This window comes from Muscardinus avellanarius (genome assembly GCF_963383645.1).
Source record: "Muscardinus avellanarius genome assembly, chromosome: 5".
Lineage (NCBI taxonomy): Eukaryota > Metazoa > Chordata > Mammalia > Rodentia > Gliridae > Muscardinus > Muscardinus avellanarius.
The window spans coordinates 141,936,499-141,954,294 of record NC_137790.1 but is presented as its reverse complement, the minus strand read 5'-3'; the positions used below and the strand labels follow the sequence as shown (position 1 = coordinate 141,954,294).

General features: G+C 56.0%; 1 protein-coding gene across 1 annotated transcript; it reads left to right on the top strand.

Annotated features, from left to right (window-relative positions):
- Window positions 1–3,889: 3,889 nt before the first annotated feature.
- On the top strand, window positions 3,890–17,347 carry P4HTM (prolyl 4-hydroxylase, transmembrane; the record flags this gene model as incomplete). Its single annotated transcript, XM_080696661.1, has 9 exons — window positions 3,890–4,192; window positions 4,263–4,344; window positions 12,531–12,721; window positions 13,390–13,486; window positions 14,777–14,939; window positions 15,478–15,663; window positions 16,344–16,434; window positions 16,634–16,757; window positions 17,121–17,347. The coding sequence occupies 9 exons, from the start codon at window positions 3,890–3,892 to the stop codon at window positions 17,345–17,347; spliced, it is 1,464 nt and encodes a 487-aa protein (XP_080552787.1).
- Between the last annotated feature and the right edge of the window lie 449 nt (window positions 17,348–17,796).

Sequence of the window (17,796 nt, the reverse complement as noted above, 5' to 3'; positions counted from 1 at the left end):
TTCAGCAGGGTGCTTCCTTTTGTCTCCTAAATACAGAGATCCATTTTTGAAGTGAATTTTTTTCCCCAAATAAATCTGCTTTACCTTGGTGTCCCTCCTTTTGTGCCAGTATTCAAGTGGTGTGACTCTGAGCCGGCACAGGCGGCCGCCCCTGACCTTGTCTTGCTGCGCTCTCCTCAGACATCAGGGCAGAGTTGAGCACGGCCCTCCCATGGGCATGGCCTTCCTGCTTCAGGATCTGTTTGCACAAGTTTTTATGTTACTCGGAACATGTCCAGTAGCTACGCAGGTGGTGGGCCGTGTTCCCTTTTGCCTGGTTCTGGCTGTCCGAGGACCCCTCTAGCGCCCGGAGTGTATGTCCAGGCGAGTCCGCGAAGAGCAGCTTTTGCACAGTCGCGTGCAAGGGAGCCAGCGTTTACCTGGCATCCTGCCGTCTTGTGGGCCTGTGGGCCTTGGGGGAGCTCGGTCCGTGACCTCCGGGGCTCCTGCGGCTTTGTTGAGTGCCTCCACTCTGAGACTGGCAGAGCTGTCTGTACTTGACAGGGCCTCCCTCCCCATTTGGGAGAGCCTATAGGAAAGGCTGTGAATATTGTACTAGAAATTCTTTGATATTCATACATTCTCACCTCCAGTCAACAACTTCCCAGGTACTAAGTAAGCTGTAAAACTGAGTCATTCTTGAAGAAAGAGGACAGTTGTGCCTCTTGGGGTACAAAACCAAATGCAGGCTCCCTCTCTCCCTCAAGTTTTGTGTCTTCATGGGGGACTGTGGGGAGGATTGGGAACAGAAGTTGGGAATTACCAAATAAGGCCAAATTGGGGAGCTGATTGTAAACAGAGTGCTTCCTGCAGGACCCTGGATGGGCTCGGGAGCTGCTGACATGAGGATCCTTGCCTCTGTTGAGTCCTTTTCATGGCGCAGAACAGAGTTGCAGCTCCACTCCAGGCTGCGCCTTGTATTTTCTGCACTTCACAGGTGCCACACTGCGTGTGTGCAGCTGCGGCACTGCCACAAAGCGCAAGGGTCTGCCTGGCCGGCCGCAGCTCGCCTCCGAGCCCTTCCTCCGCACCCCGTGCCTGTCCTTGGTTAGCATTATCAGGAAAGCGGGAATGGTCAGGCAGAATTTCTCTGCCCTGCAGAAGGGTAGAAGAGAGACACAGTGTTCTCATGAATTGATCATATCTTTGTTCCTCTTCAAAGAAAAGTTAATTGAGGCAATGTCATCTGCTCACAGTTGAGTGGTTTATTCAAAATAAACTAAGTTTCTGATTATAAAAGTGTGTAGAGTCTTTGTTCAGAGGATCCGTGCAGCCTCCTGGGTCTCAGCAGGGTCTGGCCAGTGAGCGGCAGATGAGGGACCTTTGTCAGCCTGTCTCCAAGGATTATGAAGGCTTTCCCTTCTGCTTGTCTGGGAAGAGGGCACCTGTAAGAGCTCCTTCAGGGGGAAGTAAAATATCCTAGAAGTATTGGGTTTCTTCTTTCTGAAAGCAGGCTGAACCATTCTCCACAGTGTACATCCCAGGATTGTGGCAGAGTGGGTATCAGTGCTCCAGGCCGCCTGTTCAGAGGGCCTCTAGGTCTCTCTAACGCAGACAGGGGAACATATGGCAGGAAGCATTTTGGCCTCATGGGGCCCTGATGTTTATTGTTTTATTTTTGCTACTAGGGGTGGAACCCAGGGGCATTCTATCTCTAAGCTACACCCCTAGCCCTATTTTTTTTTTTTTGGTGGTATTGGGGTTCCTGGCAACCCTTCGACCTCTGGACTACACTCCCAGACCTACTTTATATTTTTTTAAATTTGAAACAGGGTCTCTTAAGCCAGCAAGGCTGGCTTCGAACCTGCGCGATCCCCATCTCCGCCTCCCAAGCGTGGGGATTACAAGCGTGTGCCACCACGCCCGGTGCTAGCCCTATTCTGGATCCCCCCCCCCCCCCCAGTACTGGGGATGGAACCCAGGGACATTCTGCCTCTGAGCTACACTCCCAGCCCTATTTTTGATTCTTTATTTTGAAAAGGGACTCACTAAGTAGCTGAGGCTGGCCGTAAACGGCGATCCTCCTGTCTCGGCCTCCCAAGTGCTGGGATCACAAGCATGTGCCACCACGCCCAGCCTCCCTGATGGTTTTGAAGAGAACTCAGGACAGAACTGAAGTGTTTGAGTTCCATCCCAATGGCAAAGGGTGGGAAGTGGGGTTGGGTTCTTCTGAAGGGCCCATGTTTGTGTTGTCAGGAGTGGCAGCAGCTTCAGGGGTAACTTTAAGCAGGGGCTCCAGAGTGGTGGGCACCACACACGGCAACAGGCCTGCAGAGACCTCACACTTTCCCTCTAAATACAGCTGAGCTGGGCACAGTGGTGCAGACCTGATTCCCAGTTTTTGAGAGGCTGAGACAGGAAGATTGCCGGTGTGAGCTTAGTCTCAGCATTTTAAGGAGATTTTGAAAATTTTAAAAAGGGATGGAAGGCTGGGGATATAGCTTGAAGACAGAGTGCTTCTGGGTTCTATCTCCAGTCCAAAAAATAAAACACCAAACAGCTGCTCCTCTTTGGGTATAAGGTACACCAAGCCCCATGCCTGGCACTCGCATGTAGAGTAATGTGCGAAAGGTATGTGGTGGCGCACACTTGTCATCCCAGCATTTGGAAGGCTGAGACAAGAGAATCGCTGTTTGCAGACAGCCTCAGCTACTAAGGCCTTTTGCAATTCAGTGAGACCTTGTTTCCGTATAATAAAAATAGGGCTGAAGGTATAGCTCAGAGGTGGAATGCTCCTGGATTCCATACTGAGTACCGAGAAAAAAAAAAAAGCGCTCTACCCTTGATGTACCCAGAAAGTTGGTCACTAGGGAAGGTTTGTATGGGCAGCAGGGAACAATGGCCTTTGTACTCTCCTTGGAGAGCACATTCTAGCAGTTTTAAAGAAGGCTCTCCCTAGGCCAGGCGTGGTGGCTCACGCTTGTAATCCCCACGCTTGGGAGGCTGAGACAGGAGGATCGCAGGGGTTCGAAGCCAGCCTCAGCTGCTTAGTCTCTCAGCAACTTAGTGAGCCCCTGTTTCCAAATAAAATGTAAAAAAGGTCTGGGAGTATAGCCCGGAGGTAGAAAGTCTCTGGGTTCCACCCCCAGTACCACCAACAAAAAAAAAAAAAAAAAAGAAGGCTCTCCCTCTGGGGGCACATGCAACAAGAATCTGAGCATCGCTTGTTTGCTGGCTCTGTTTGGAACACAGGACTTAGCAACAGCAAGCCAGACCACCTAGTGCCTACCGAGCTGCCCATAGGGTCCTCACAGCAGTCCTGGGAGCTATGTGCTATCGTGTCCAGCTTACACAGCTGTTTAAAATGAGTAGCCAGAATCCTTGTGATGGCGCACACTTGTAGTCCCGTTACTTGGGAGGCTGAGACAGGATCGCAGGTTCGCGGCCAACCTCAGCAACTTGAGAGGCCATCTGAAACTTAGTGAGACCCTGTTTCAAAATACAGAATTAAAAATATGGTGGAAACAGCTCGGAGGCAAAATGAGCCTGGGTTCAATCCCCAGCACCCGGGGCCGGGGGTGGGGGGAGGGCAGGAGGCGGGCGGGCCTGGTGCCACACACCTGTAATCTCCCAGTGCTTAGAGGGCTGAGGTTTGCAGAGGGCCTCAGTCACCGCGACCCCGTTTCAGAATGCCGTAGGACGGGGTGCACGTCGCGCCGCGGGGTCTCCACCGCCCGACTCCCGCCGGGCCGGGAAGAGGCCGCCGGCACGGAACGCCGGCCTCCTGCGGGGCGGGGCGGCCCCTCGGCGGGCAGCCCGCGGCGTCCCGGCGCGTCTCCTAGCAACGGCCGCCGCCCCGCCCCGCCGCGCGGCGTGCGCGCCCCCGCGGCCCGGGCGCGAGCCGGGCGCCATGGCGGCGGCGGCGGCGGCGGCGGGCCCTGCGGCCGAGGCGGCGGCGGCGGCGGCGCCCTGGACGCCGGCCGAGCCCCCGGCCGCGCGGCCGCTGTGCCGGCCCCGCGGCATCTGCTCGCGCGCCTACTTCCTGGTGCTGATGGCGTTCGTGCACCTGTACCTGGGCAACGTGCTGGCGCTGCTCTTCTTCGTGCACTACAGCAGCGGCGGCGAGCGCCCCGCGCCCGCGCCCGCGCCCGCGCCGCGCCCCGCCGGCCCCGGCCCCCGCCCCGCGGCCCTCGCGCGCCTGGAGGGCGTCAAGGTGAGGAGCCCCCGCGCCCCGCGCCCGCGCGCCCGGAGCCCGCGCCAGCGCTCGCCTTGCCTCTCCGCAGGTGGGGTACGAGCGGACCGTGCAGCTGGGCCCCGGCCGCGAGCGCGCCCTGCGGACCCTCAGCCTCAAGCCGCTGCTCTTCGGTGAGTGCGGGCCCGCCCCTGCGCGCACGCCCGCCGGCCGGCGGCCCCTGCCCCGGAGCCCAGACCCGCACCCTGGATGCCAGTACTTGGGAGGCCGACTGGAGGATTGCGGGCGTGTGGCCAGCCTCAGCAGCTTCTTGAGGCCCTGTTTGGAAACTGAAAATAAAATACGGATGGAGGTAGAACCGTGTTCAGAGGTAGAACGCCCCGGGGTTCAATCCCCAGCGTCAGGCCAAAAAGTAAATAGATACATAAACAAGTAAGTAAGTTGGTTTTGGACTTGTGTGCCACCACTGATTCTGCCACCTTCCAGAATGGGGGGAAGTGGAAGACTTGGAGCAGGTCCCTTTGATCTCAGGGCCTCGGGGACAAGTCACAAGCCCGGCGTGGACTGTGACTGAGGTCTGATGAGAAGGAGGCTGTCTAAACGTGGATAAACTGGTGTCCCCGGGAATGGCCCCGTGGGTCCAATCTGAGGCCCAGTTTTTGCTACCTGTACTCTGGGATTCTTCTTAGGATTCTTTTTTTTTTTTTTTTTTTTTTTGTTCAGACATCATGGCCAGAGCCTTTCAGGGTGACCCCATTTAAATCCTAGTTTTCCAAGTTCTTATTACATGATAGGCTTCATGTGATTGTGTCACTTAATTCTAACCCCCCGGGCTGTGAGACAGATGTGGATGCCACCTTTAGGCAAGCTGGTGAAAAGGGAGGGACAGAGGGCTGCGGTGGCTTGGCCAGGCGCACATACTAGTTCAGTGATAACGCAGGGATGAGAACCCAGGCAGCTAGAGTTACAGGCCTCGAACCTGCACACAAAAGCCAAGTGCAGCCAGGTGAGGTGACACACGCCTGTAATCCCAATACTTGAGAGGTTGAGACCGGAGGATCGCAGGTTCATGGCCAGCCTCAGCAAGTAGTGAGACACATCAACCTAGCAAGACCCTGTTTAAAAAAAAAAAAATAGAATGGTCTGAAGGTAGAGCTCAGAGGCAAAATGTCCCTAAATTTTTATTGTTTTTGTGATGGGGGGGGTTGGTGGTACTGGAGGTGGAACCCAGGGACTTTTTTACCTCTAGGCTATACTCCCAGACCTATTTTTATACTTTATTTGGAAACAGGATCTCAGTTGCTGAGAGCCTCACTAAGTAGCTGAGGCTGGCTTCGAACCTATTTGATTCTCCTGTCTCAGCCTCCCAACCTGGCTTCAAAATGTCCCTAAGTTTAATCCTCAATAGCACGGGCATGCGCGCGCACGCACACACACACACACACACACACACACACACACACACACACGTAAACACACGCGCATTACACACACACACATGTAAACACACGCGCATTACACACACAGCCGTAGTCCTCCAAGGACTGCCAGTGCCAACACGGTGGAGGCCCCTCAGTCTCATGGCACATGCCAGTCCTGGGTACCGGCCTGTGGAGATTCCTCTCCGGGACTTGGGAAGGAGAGACCTGATATGAAGGACCTGGACAATTGCCTCTTGTGTAACTGACAAAATTTATTCTCTAAAACTAAGTTTTTATACCCTTCTCCAGTTAGGTTAATTATCAAATCCTCAAGGGAAAGAGTAAATACCAAAATACAGTGGGAGTAAATTGCTAAGATACAGTCATAAGCAAGACAAAAAGACCTCCCTGAGACATTATAGGTCTTGTGATTAAGATCAGCCCCCTGCTCTCACTGGTGGGCCTTAGAGGGCAAATTCCGGAGAGGACAGGAGTCACACCCAGAGTTTTTGGAGGATTCCACCTTTTGTAGAATCTCCTTTAACTCTTTTGGAACCTTTCGTTCCTCAGGCTTCATCCATGTCCTCCGTCACAGGGCAGTCCCTGGCTGCTGGGACATGGAATTTTCTGAAAGAGACAAGAGCCCTGAGCACCACTGGGCGTGGTGGCACACGCTTGTAATCCCAGTACTTGCGAGGCAGAGACAGGAGGATCGCAGGTTCTTGGCCAGCTTCAGCAAGTAGTGAGACTCTTATCAACCTAGCAAGACCCTGTTTCAAAATAAAAATAAAATAGAGCTGGGGGTGTAGCTCAAAGGTAGAACACCCCTGGGTTCAATTCCCACTCCCACAAAACAAACAAAAAATAAATAAGAGTCCCTGGGCACAGGCTGTTAAATCCCTGGCACTGGCTGGGGATATGGCTGGACCTATAAGAAAGTCCTGTGGTGGTGCTTGTGAGGGTTATGTCATCAGTTCTGTCGTAAGGGCCCTGAAAAGCGGTAGTTGTTTATTGAATAACACAGAAACCTATCTATACCGGGCACTGTTTAGGTGCTGGAAACACAGCATTGAACAGATAAAAGGAGGGGAAACAACACAGCCCTTACTGAGTGTGGCGGGCGTGCCTGTGAGCCCAGCCGAGGATTACCTGAGGAAGCTGAGGAAGGGGGGCCACAAGCGCTAGTTCAGCCTCAGCAATTTAGCAAGAGACCCTGGCCCATAGTAAAAAATAAATCTGCTGAGGTAGAATGCCCCTGGGTTCAATCCCTGGTACCAAGCTGAACAACAGTCATCCTGTGACAAGTGCTTTGCTCTGGAAAGACACCTCGAAGGGGCTGTTTGTTCTCACCAGGCTTTGAGACATATATATATATATAAGTCTAATGCACGTTAGGCTAAGTAAGGCACAAGGCCAAAGTCCTTCTAACGTGCAGCTTGTCCTGTAGCAGAGAATGAGAAACCCTGATTTCGAGTCCCCAAGAGTAAGTTACATTTCGGCATGGTGGCACACACCTGTGATCCCAGTGCCTGGGAGGCTGAGACCAGAGGATTGCAACATAGTGAGACTGTTGCAAAATGAAAAATAAAATAGAGCTGGGGCATAGCTCGGAGGTAGAATGTCCCTGGGTTCCATCCACAATGGGGGGGGGGATGCAGCTATAGCATGAACTTCCTGTTTGTGGTCATTTTCTCTAAAACACATCTGCTGGTCAGTTGGTGGAAGATGTCCCAGATTTTACCCTGACCGTCCTGGGACCTGCTGCTTGGTGAAATAGGGTGGGGTGAATGAAGAAGAGACCGGGGTTACCTGAAGCCTAGTTGTGAGTGAGGGCAACCTTAGGGCTGCTTCAAAATAAGAAATAAAACTGGGCTGGGGTGGAGCTCAGATGCAGAACTATGCCCTGGGTTCAGTCCCCAGTACCACAGACATAAAAAAGCAAGGCAGAGCCCGAGGAGAGAGGGCCTCTGGGCTCCCGGCCTGTGACCTGCCCGCCTCAGTGGCGGGGGAGTGCTCTAGAAGTGAGCTGGGGAACAGGGCTGGGCTGTACAGCACGGTGCCTCCATCCCTGGGGAAGAGACCCCACCCCTCCATGGAGGACCCCTTGCAGCCCCCGGCCTCTCTCTTTGGGAACAGTTCCTGGTTCCCACCCTTGTTCTCAGAGACACTTGGCAAGTGGAACCCGGGTCCCCACACCCCAGAGCAAGCCCCTGCTCCTGGCCAGGCGTTTCTCAGGGACTCGCGAGTGCTGCCTAGTCCAGAAGGGAAGTGCTCCATTTCTGAGACAGTCACCTCTCTGGGGACCCTGCCTTCTTACCTGTGGTGGCTCACTCCTCCCCACCCCGTGTGTGCTTGTGGTATGGGGATGGAACCCAGGAGCACTTGTACCTCTGAGCTGCACCCTGTGTCTTATTTTATTTTTTATTTGGAAACGGGTTACTAAGGGCCTCACTAAGTTGCTAAAGCTAATGTGAACCCATGATCCTCCTGTCTCAGCCTCCCAAATACTGGGAATACAGGCATGTGCCACCACATCCAGCTCGTTTTTTTTTGTTGTTGTTGTTGTTTGTTTGTTTGTTTGTTTTTTTGTGGGTCAGGGGATGGAACCCAGGGGCATTTGACCTCTGAGAGCCACACCCCCTGCCCTATTTTTTATTCTTTATTTTGAAACAGGGTCTCGCTAAGTTGTGGAGGGCCTCACTAAGTAGCTGAGGCTGTCCGCGAACCGAGATCTTCCAGTCTCAGCCTCCCCAATACTGGGATTACAATCATGTGCCACCTGGCTGGGCCAGTCTTTTTTTTTTGAAACAGAGTTTCACTAAATTGCCTAGGCTAGCCTTGAACCTGCATTCCTCTTGTCTCTGCCTCCCAATGGCTGGAGGTACAGGTGCACGCCACCGCACCTAGCTCTCAACGCAGTCTTGAGTTTTCCTGCAGGTTAGGTTGTCCTGCTTGTGTTTCTTCTCAAGGCTCAGTGCTGCCAGACACACTTTTCTGTACTTAATTGTGTCATTTGCACCTCAACCCCCAAAAGCTGTGCTTGTGAGGGGCTTGATTTGTTCTTCCTGTGTATCCAGTAGCCAGAACTGTGTCCCCTGCACATCAGTGTACACTGGCTGCAGGGCCGGCTGGGTGTTCAGCCCCGACTAGCCTGTCTGCCTGCTCAAAATGGCTTCCATCATCAGCCTCTCAATTTGACTTTATTCAAGGATGTCAGAGGCACCTCCAGAAAGCCACTAAGAGTTTATTATTATCATCATCATTATTATTATCAGTATTATTTTTCTGTGTGGTAAAAGTGATTGAACCCAGGGGCATTCCACCTCTGAGCTGCACCCCCAGCCCTATTTTTTATTCTTTATTTTGAAACAGGGTCTCACTAAATTGTGGAGGGCCTCACTAAGTATCTGAGGCTGGCCATGAACCGCGAACCTCCTGCCTCAGCCTCCCAAGTACTGAGATTATAAACATGTGCCTCCAAGCCCAGTTTATTATCATTTTCGTGTGTGTGATACTGGGGATTGAACCTAGCGGCATTCTACTTTTGACCCCTCCCCCCCACCTTTTTATTTTTTGCTGAGGCTGTCCTCAAATCCCAAGTATTGGGATTACAGGCGTGGTCTACTAAACCCGGCTTAGTATGCATATTCATTCAAGTTTTTAAGCACATGCAAACAGTTTTCTGCAGAGCCTGTCCCACCCCCAGCAGTAGCTGTTTCCTGGGCTGGCAGCTTGGCTGAGGGGCTCTACAAGGTCGGTCAGGCCTACATAGTGTGTCTGGGCTAGACAGGCTGCATCCTGCTCAAGCATTCTGGCTCTGAGACCCTGCTCGGGGCAGAGCCAAGGCCTTCATCCCAGCTGGGAAGGGATGGTGCTGCTGCAGGCCTTCTCAACTGGGGAGCGCCTTAGGCTCAGGAAGCAGTCCCTCCCTCTGGAGTCACAAGCCTCTTGGGGCTCAGAGCTGCAGATCCAGGGACACACAGCATGGCCACAGGGTTAGCCCCTGCTGGGCCTGGCCACAGTGCCACCCACGCACCGCCAGCAGCAGGTTTTGGTGTGCCTGGCTCCGGGCACAGGCTGTGCTTACCAACTGACCGCTGCCCTGCATCTCCCCGCTTTGCACAACAGCCAGCATTCAGGGCCAGCACCAGCTCTGCAGGGGCAGTGGGCAAGTCTTCAGCACCTCTAGGTTTTTTTTTAAATTATTTATTTATTTTTCAGTACTGGGGATTGAACCTAGGGACATTCTACCTCTGAGCTCCACCCCCAGTCCTCTTTTTTTTTTTTTTTTGGTGGTACTGGGGTTCCTGGAAGCCCTTCTACCTCCAGGCTACACTCCCAGACCTATTTTATACTTTTTTATTTTTTAGAAACAGGGTCTCTTAAACCAGCACGGCTGGCTTCAAACCTACGTGATCTTCCTGTCTCCACCTCCCAAGCTTGGGGATTACAAGCGTGTGCCACCACGCCCAGCAACCCAGGGGTATTCTACCTCCACTACAACCCCAGCCCTATTTTTAATTTTTTATTTTGAAACAGGGTCTCACTGAGTTGCACAAGGCCTCACTAAGTAGCTGAGGCTGGCCGTGAACCGTGATTCTGTCTCAGCTTCCCAAATGCTGGGATTACAAGCGTGTGCCACCATGCCCGGCGCCTATTCTTTATCTTGAACCAAGGTCTCACTGAGTTGTAGAGGGCCTCACTAAGTAGCTGAGGCTGGCCACAAACCTGCGATCCTCCTGTCTCAGCCTCCCAAGTACTGGGATTACAAACATATGCCACTATGCCTGGCACCTCTCATCTTGAGCCTGGGTCTCAGTCCCAGGGGCCAGAGGAGGTGCTGTGACGCCAGGGCAGTACCATTCACTGCTGGGTGGGACCAGCGAGGTGGGGTGAGGAGCTGGCCCTTTTGTCCCCAGCAGCCCCCCCCCCCAGTGTCCTCTGCCCTCCCACTTCCCCCTGCCCCTCTGTTACTCTTTATGAGACAGATGCCCGCGTAGGGCGCCTTTTCTGCCTGAGTCCAATTTGCCTGGACCCTCCAGAGAGTGATGTGAAAAGGGGGGTGCAGCGTGGTGAAGACCTGTCTGTGGGGTCTCTGCAGTTGAGCAGAGGCTCATGTGAGTGGGCCAGGTGGACACCATTTGCCACAGCTTTAGTGCAGAGACCATGGCCCATGAGGAAGTGTCTGCAGTGCAAGATGGCTGGCCAGGAGTAGCCTCAGCAGGCCAGCATGGGCGAGGAGCTGCCCTGCTGGCCTCCCACAGGCTGCCTATGGTCAGATGACCCTGTAGCTTGGAGGAGATCAGCCTGGATTGCCATGGTTGCTGGGCAACAACTCTGATTGCCTAGCAACAGCTCTGCAGACTTGCTTTCCTTCTAGTGTTAGCCCTCAGCCCTGCCTCCCAGTCATCTCGGGAAGCCAGGCTTTTTTTCCAGCTTACAGCAGCAAGGGCACCTCCCCCTCCAGCTCTAGAGAGGGATGTGGGAGGGCCCTGCTCTGGCCTGTCAAAGAGAGCTAGCAAGCAGGGCCTTCCCTCTTGTCCTGAAAGGCAGAGGACTGGGCTGACATTCTCAGAGTCCATTCTTGCTGCTACTGATAATCCCAGAGGCCCTAGGAAGGAGAGGCTAGGCTAGGCCAGAGCAGTCAGCCTGTGACGGTGGGGCTCCAGGAGAGAAGGCCACCAACTGGGCCCAGCTCTGCCTCTCATGGGCACACTTTGGGCAGAGAAAGCGTCCGCCGCTCAGCCCGAAGTGCTTTGTCATTTGCCTCTTTCTTCTTTTTTTTTTTTTCCTCATGGGTCTGGGGGTGGAACCCAGGGGCATTCGACCTCTGAGCTACACCCCCTGCCCTGTTTTTTACTCTTTATTTTGAAGCCGGGTCTCACTGAGTTGCAGAGGCCTCACTAAGTAGCTGAGGCTGTCCGAGCCCCCCGAGTGCTGGGATGACAAGCGTGAGCCACCACGCCCGGCTCCATTTGCTGCTTTCTTAACATCCAAGGGCCTTTGCTGGTTTGGGAGGCTGAGACAGGAGGATCATAGGTTGGAGATCAGCCCCAGTAATTTAGTGAGACTCTGTTTCAAAATAAAAGGTGTTAAGGTTAGCTAGGCATGGTGTGCAGGCTTATAATCCCAGCACTGGGAGGCTGAGACAGGACGACCACAGTTCACAGACAGCCTCAGCTACTTAGGAATTTGCAACTCAGTGAGATCCCGTTTCAAAATAAAGATTAAAAAATAGAATTGGGGGTATAACTCAGAGAGGTAGAATGCCCCTGGGTTCCACCCCAATACCTCAAAAACCAAAAATGTCGGGGTATAGCTCAGAGACAAAATGCACCTGGATTCAATCTCTAGTGCCCCACGCGCGTGCACACACTCACAAACACACACAGCTTTTGATGGTTTGTGGGTACAAGCCAAGAATACTGCTCCACATGGTCACAACTGATGCTACCCTGCCTGCATCACTTTTGTCCCATGGGCACCTAGTTCCTTCTGCCAGGAGCACTTTTTTTTCCCCCTGGTACCAGGGATCAAACCCAGGAGTATTCTAGAAACACCCTCAGCCCTATTTTTTTTTTTTAATAGGGTCTTGCTAAGCTGCTGAGGGTATCGCTCAGTTGCTAAGGCTGGTCTCAAACCTGCCATTCTTTCTCTGCCTCCCAAGTACTGAGGTTACAGGTGTGCACCACCACACTGGTCTTTGCCAGGAACACTGTGTATGCTCTGGCTCCTTTCTGTGTCCCCTTCCTTCCTGTTTCCCAGAGCACACTGGGAAATGTGTGTCGACATCCTCTATGAGAGGCCCCTGTTCTGAACGCTAGCCAGTCCAGATACAGGAGTGTGCGAGGCCCTCCAGACCGGGCCTGCGGGGAGGACGATGCTGTGTGCACTGGGCCCCAGCCAGCCCTTGGCCTCACCCAAGCCTCTCACGGCAGAAATTCCTGGCTTCCTGAGTGACGAGGAGTGCCGGCTCATCATTCACCTGGCTCAAATGAAGGGCTTGCAGCGCAGCCAGATCCTGCCCACGGAGGAGTATGAGGAGGCCATGAGCGCCATGCAGCTCAGCCAGCTGGACCTCTTCCGGCTGCTGGACCAGAACCATGACGGGCGCCTGCAACTCCGTGAGGTTGGGATGCCAGGGCCTGAGACGGCTGGGAGGGGGTACCTGGAATTACTCGCTGGTGGCCATGCTGAGTCGAGCTCAGCCTGCCCCCACAGCAGCTGCCGGCCCAGGCCGAGGCCCAGGGTTCCGTGTTCCTGGAGGCCACTTACTGCTGAAGGCCCAGAGGACAGCAGGAGGACCACTGAGGCGAGGGCGTTTCCCACCACACTCGTTAAGTGGTACCCATCCTGGGGTTTGGATTCTTTGCTTACGTGGCTGGACGGGGCGGCAGCTGCGAGGCGGCCAGCAGCCCCTCCTGCCTGGGCTCCCGGGAGGAGCCCAGTGCTCACAGGGCAGGCCTCCACCGAACCTGGTCTTCCTGAGGGGCTAGTGGCCAGGACCTGGCCAGGTCTCTCGGTGCCGCCTCCCCTGCACTCACCTGGGGTGGCAGAGCCAACTCAGGCCTGTTCTTCACTCTGCTCCCTCGCAGGCCACGTCCCACCGGGATGGGGATGCCAACGGCCCTCGGGCCTCTTGCCCCCTTCCCCATACCTCTGGGGCCCTCGGGCTCCGTCCCGCGGCCTCACTCATCCCTCACCACTGGAGCCCTTGGCTCTGCAGCGAGACGTGCCATCTGTGCTCTGGGGCCCTTTACCATGCGGTCACCCACTGAGGGCCCCCTTATCCCTCAGGTCCTTGCCCAGACTCGCTTGGGAAATGGACGGTGGATGACTCCAGAGAACATTCAGGAGATGTATTCCGCGATCAAGGCAGACCCGGATGGTGATGGTGAGCTCGCTCACACCCCTCCACAGTTCTGGCCCAGCCTGGGAGCCACCTTCCCCTCCCGTGTGTCCCACCTCGAAGCTAGGCCTTTCCCTGCAGCAGGCAGCCTCTCTCTGCGCCCCACTTCTATAGTTGCCAGAAGGGGACGGCCAGTTCTGCCTTCTGCCCAGACTGGCAGCTGGGGCCCCGTTCTCTTTGTGTTGGTCTAGAGGGCACTTGCCCTTAGACCTCCCCAGGCCGTTGAGGTCTGGGGCACAGGAAGTAGGGCTGCTGGTCTGCAGAGTAATGTGGTGAGGGCATGGCTACTGCGTGCTCCCTCCGGTCTCCTTGCCCCAAGCGAGGCCGTGCACACCTAGAATCTGGCTGGAGCTCCAGAGTGGTAGTGTGGCTAGCTGTGCTAACTGGGAAGGGAGGGGAGCTATGACACAGTTCTAAAGAGGTTTCTGAGGCATTGTCTTCACCCTCTGGTGCAGAAGATATAGTTGTCACATAGCATCTGGAAGAATAGCTTGTGTGCTCCTGAGCTCAGAATGAAGAACAGGCGGGGCCTGTGACTGGAGGGCGGTCATACTGCCCCCTGTGTAGGACTGGTGACAGGCCATAGCCCTCGGGACTCTGAGCTAAAGAGTGGAAGGTGCCTCCCTTGGTCAGCCAGAATAACATGGAACAAAGATGCCAGCCACACTTCCAGAAGCCCAGGAGGGCGGAGCCCTTGCTTTGTGCTTTGGGCGTGAACAAGGGAGCCTGTTCTCACGGGGGGAAGCGGCCTGGCTCTCTGCCAAGGGGGCTGGTAATCCAGCTGGAAGGACTGGCCAAGTGGGCTCCACCCAGGATGGACCTGAGCTCATGTGAAAAGAAACCCCTAGGAATGGGCCCTGCTTGATTCGTACAGTGTGGGAAGGCCCCGGATGAAACCACACACTGTTCTCCTCTCTGCCCTCTATGGGTTGGAACACGGCTACCACCCTGGGGTGGTCCATAGCCAAGGTCCTCGCCATATGGCGCAAGCTTCCTGCTTGGGCACTTGAATAGGGGTTGGGCTTCTTCCTTTTTGGAGGCAAATCAAGGCTTAAACTGAGAAAATGAACTTCTCTGGGTCTTCCCTTAGGGCCCGATGTGACAGAAACCAGGTTCATCTGACCCAAGAGTCCAGGTGGGGACAAGTGCACATGGCCCCCCAGTGCCTGAGGCCAGGGGCCGCTGCTGCCTTTGGGGTAGGTAGGGAGGTGCTGCCTGCCACCGTGGTCTCCCTGCATGGGTCTGGCGGGCACTGATGGCGGGTGCCCTGTGCAGGAGTGCTGAGTCTGCAAGAGTTCTCGAACATCGACCTTCGGGACTTCCACAAGTACATGAGGAGCCACAAGGCAGAGTCCAGTGACCTGGTACGGAACAGCCACCACACGTGGCTCTACCAGGGAGAGGGCGCCCACCACGTCCTGCGTGCCATCCGCCAGAGGTGAGCATCTGACCAGGCCTCCACCCAAGTCCTCGGCAGGGCGGAGGGGACACAGTTGATTAGCCAGTTTGGCACTGTGTTCCACTTGTTAGGCCAAGATTGGGATCCCCCAAGAGACAAGCAAGCAAGAAGGTAGATTCGCCCTAGTTGTTGGCAAACAATATATAGTTGGGACTAGAGAGAAACCACGTGTTTGCTTTCTGCTCATTAGAGAAGTGTCTCCGTATCTCTGCCCACAGAACCCCTGGCCCTGAGCTGGCAGGGCTTTCAAACAACCTCCTTCTCCAGAGGAGAGCTTTCGTGCCCCTCCTCCCAGCTCAGTGGCAACCTCATCCTTCCCGCGCCGTGGGTGTGTCTGCCTCTCACCCAGGGGAAGAGCGCACCCTGAGTGTGCCCCTCCTGCCTCCCAGGGCCAGTCCAGGGGCTTCCAGTGGGTGGCAGGCAGGTGGAGCCAGAGCAGGCCCGAGGCCCGCTAGGCCAGCTCCTTCGGGTCACCGCTCGACCTGGGGTCGCCTGGCTGATAACTACTGCCCTCCAGGGTGCTGCGCCTCACTCGCCTGTCACCGGAGATTGTGGAGCTCAGCGAGCCACTACAGGTGGTGAGGTACGGTGAGGGAGGCCACTACCATGCCCACGTGGACAGCGGGCCTGTGTACCCAGAGACCATCTGCTCCCATACCAAGCTGGTAGCCAATGAGTCCGTACCCTTCGAGACCTCCTGTCGGCAAGTACCTCCCACCTGGGCTGGCTTCCGTTCCCACACCGGGCATCCCCATGGCACAGGCACAGCCAGGCCCCGTGGGCATGCCCCCTTGGCACAGGCCAAGAACGCACTGGGCCGTCTGGGTCAACTGCCCCTGCTCTCCGGCAAGCTGTCTACTGAGTGGCAGGAAAAGGGTGCCTCTTGGCCATTTTGTCCACTTGAATCAACGTAGACCCACGTACTCACACACGCCAAATCTTGCCCCCTTGTGAAGCGAGGGACGCAGCGGGCCCCAGCTCCTCTTGCCCTCTCCTCCAGGTGCTGACCTTGACTCCAGCAGCCTCACTTACTAAAGCCCTGACCCCGCCCATGCCAAGGCAGAGTCGGGGCTGTCCTCTCCTTGGGGCCGTTCTGGCTCAGCCCCTTCCAGTTGCCAAGGAGACTTTCTGCATGATCTTCCTCCTGCTAGCTCCCCTTTCCCAGGCAAGCTGGTGGCCAGGGCCATGTGTTTTAGCTCAGTGTGCTGCAGGAAATACAGTGGCACACACAGTAAGAGACTGGGCTTGTGGGAAGAGGGAGTAAGGCATCTCGGCACTGGCCTTCCCTGTGTCATCCATCCCAGCCTGTCCCTCTGGCCCACAAGTAAGCCCTTGGGAATATGCACAGTTGGGGACCTGCTCAGCAGCCCCCCTGCCTTACAGCTACATAACAGTGCTGTTTTATTTGAACAACGTCACCGGTGGGGGCGAGACTGTCTTCCCTGTAGCAGACAACAGAACCTACGATGAAATGGTAAGGGTCGACCGGGCCGTTACTCTTGTGGGCTGGCAGGGTCTTGGGCAGGTTCCCTGCACACACCCCCAGCCCCTGCCTGGGTTGAGGGCCCGGGTGCTCCCTTGGGTACATCTGGCTGTTCCCCCTCTAGCTACCTGTGACTGCACAGCCGTGCATTGGGGGCAGTTTGAAAGCTCCATCCCCTTGCTGCCCACAGAGTCTGATTCAGGATGACGTTGACCTCCGCGACACACGGAGGCACTGTGACAAGGGGAACCTGCGTGTCAAGCCGCAGCAGGGCACAGCAGTGTTCTGGTACAACTACCTGCCTGACGGGCAAGGTGAGGGCCTGCGGCCGGCAGCGTCCACTTAACAGCCTGTCTGCCACCCTGGAAGGCTGTTTCTGTTGCCTCTGGTGGCTCCCAGAGACCACCACCTAGTAACTTCAGTAGGCTGCCCCAACACCTCCGCTGCCTCTCGGGTTCTCCTGACCCTGCCATTCCCTGATGCCTCATCCCTTCTGCTCTGGGACTTGGGAAGTAAGTCCCTCAACAAACCAGGCTAGGAAGAGCTGAGACTAGTCGGAGGGCCAGTTCAGAGCGCCACACGTGGGTGCAGAGTCCCTGATTAAGCCGCCAAGTCCAAGCTCGGGCCAGCCCGGTCGAGGCCCCCTCCCACCATGCCCTCCCTGTGCTCCTCTCTAGGTTGGGTGGGCGACGCGGACGAGTACTCGTTGCACGGGGGCTGCCTGGTCACGCGCGGCACAAAGTGGATCGCAAACAACTGGATCAACGTGGACCCCAGTCGGGCTCGGCAAGCCCTGTTCCAGCAGGAGATGGCGCGCCTGGCCCGGGAAGGTGGCGGCGGCGCCGACTCGCAGCCCGAGTGGGCCCTGGACCGGGCCTACGGGGACGCCCGCGTGGAGCTGTGAGCGTCCGCCCGCCCGGCCTCCCCTGCCTTCTGCGGCCTCTGCGCGCAGTTCCCATATTCCCGATATTTATTGTGTACAGACCGCCGAGCTGCTCCGCCAAATAAAACCGCCCGAGGGCCGGGCGTGGCGCCCGCTTTAATCCCAGCATTCGGAGGCTGAGACCCGGACACCTCAGCTACTTAGTGAGGCCCGGCTTCAAAATAAAGAATAAAAGTGCAGGGGGCGTAGCTCGGGGTCGAATGCCGCCGCGTGCCAGCCCCAGACCCGCAAAAAAAAAAGCGCCGACGTGGAACCTCAGGCCCGGCCCGCGGGGGGCGGGGCGGGGGCAGGCCGCGGCCCGCCAATCGGGAGCGGGGTCGCGAGGCGCGGGCGGTGATTGGCCGGCCGCCCGCTCGGGCCCCGCCCCGGCCACCTGTAGCTAAGGCTCCGGCGGCGGCGCGCGCGGGGCC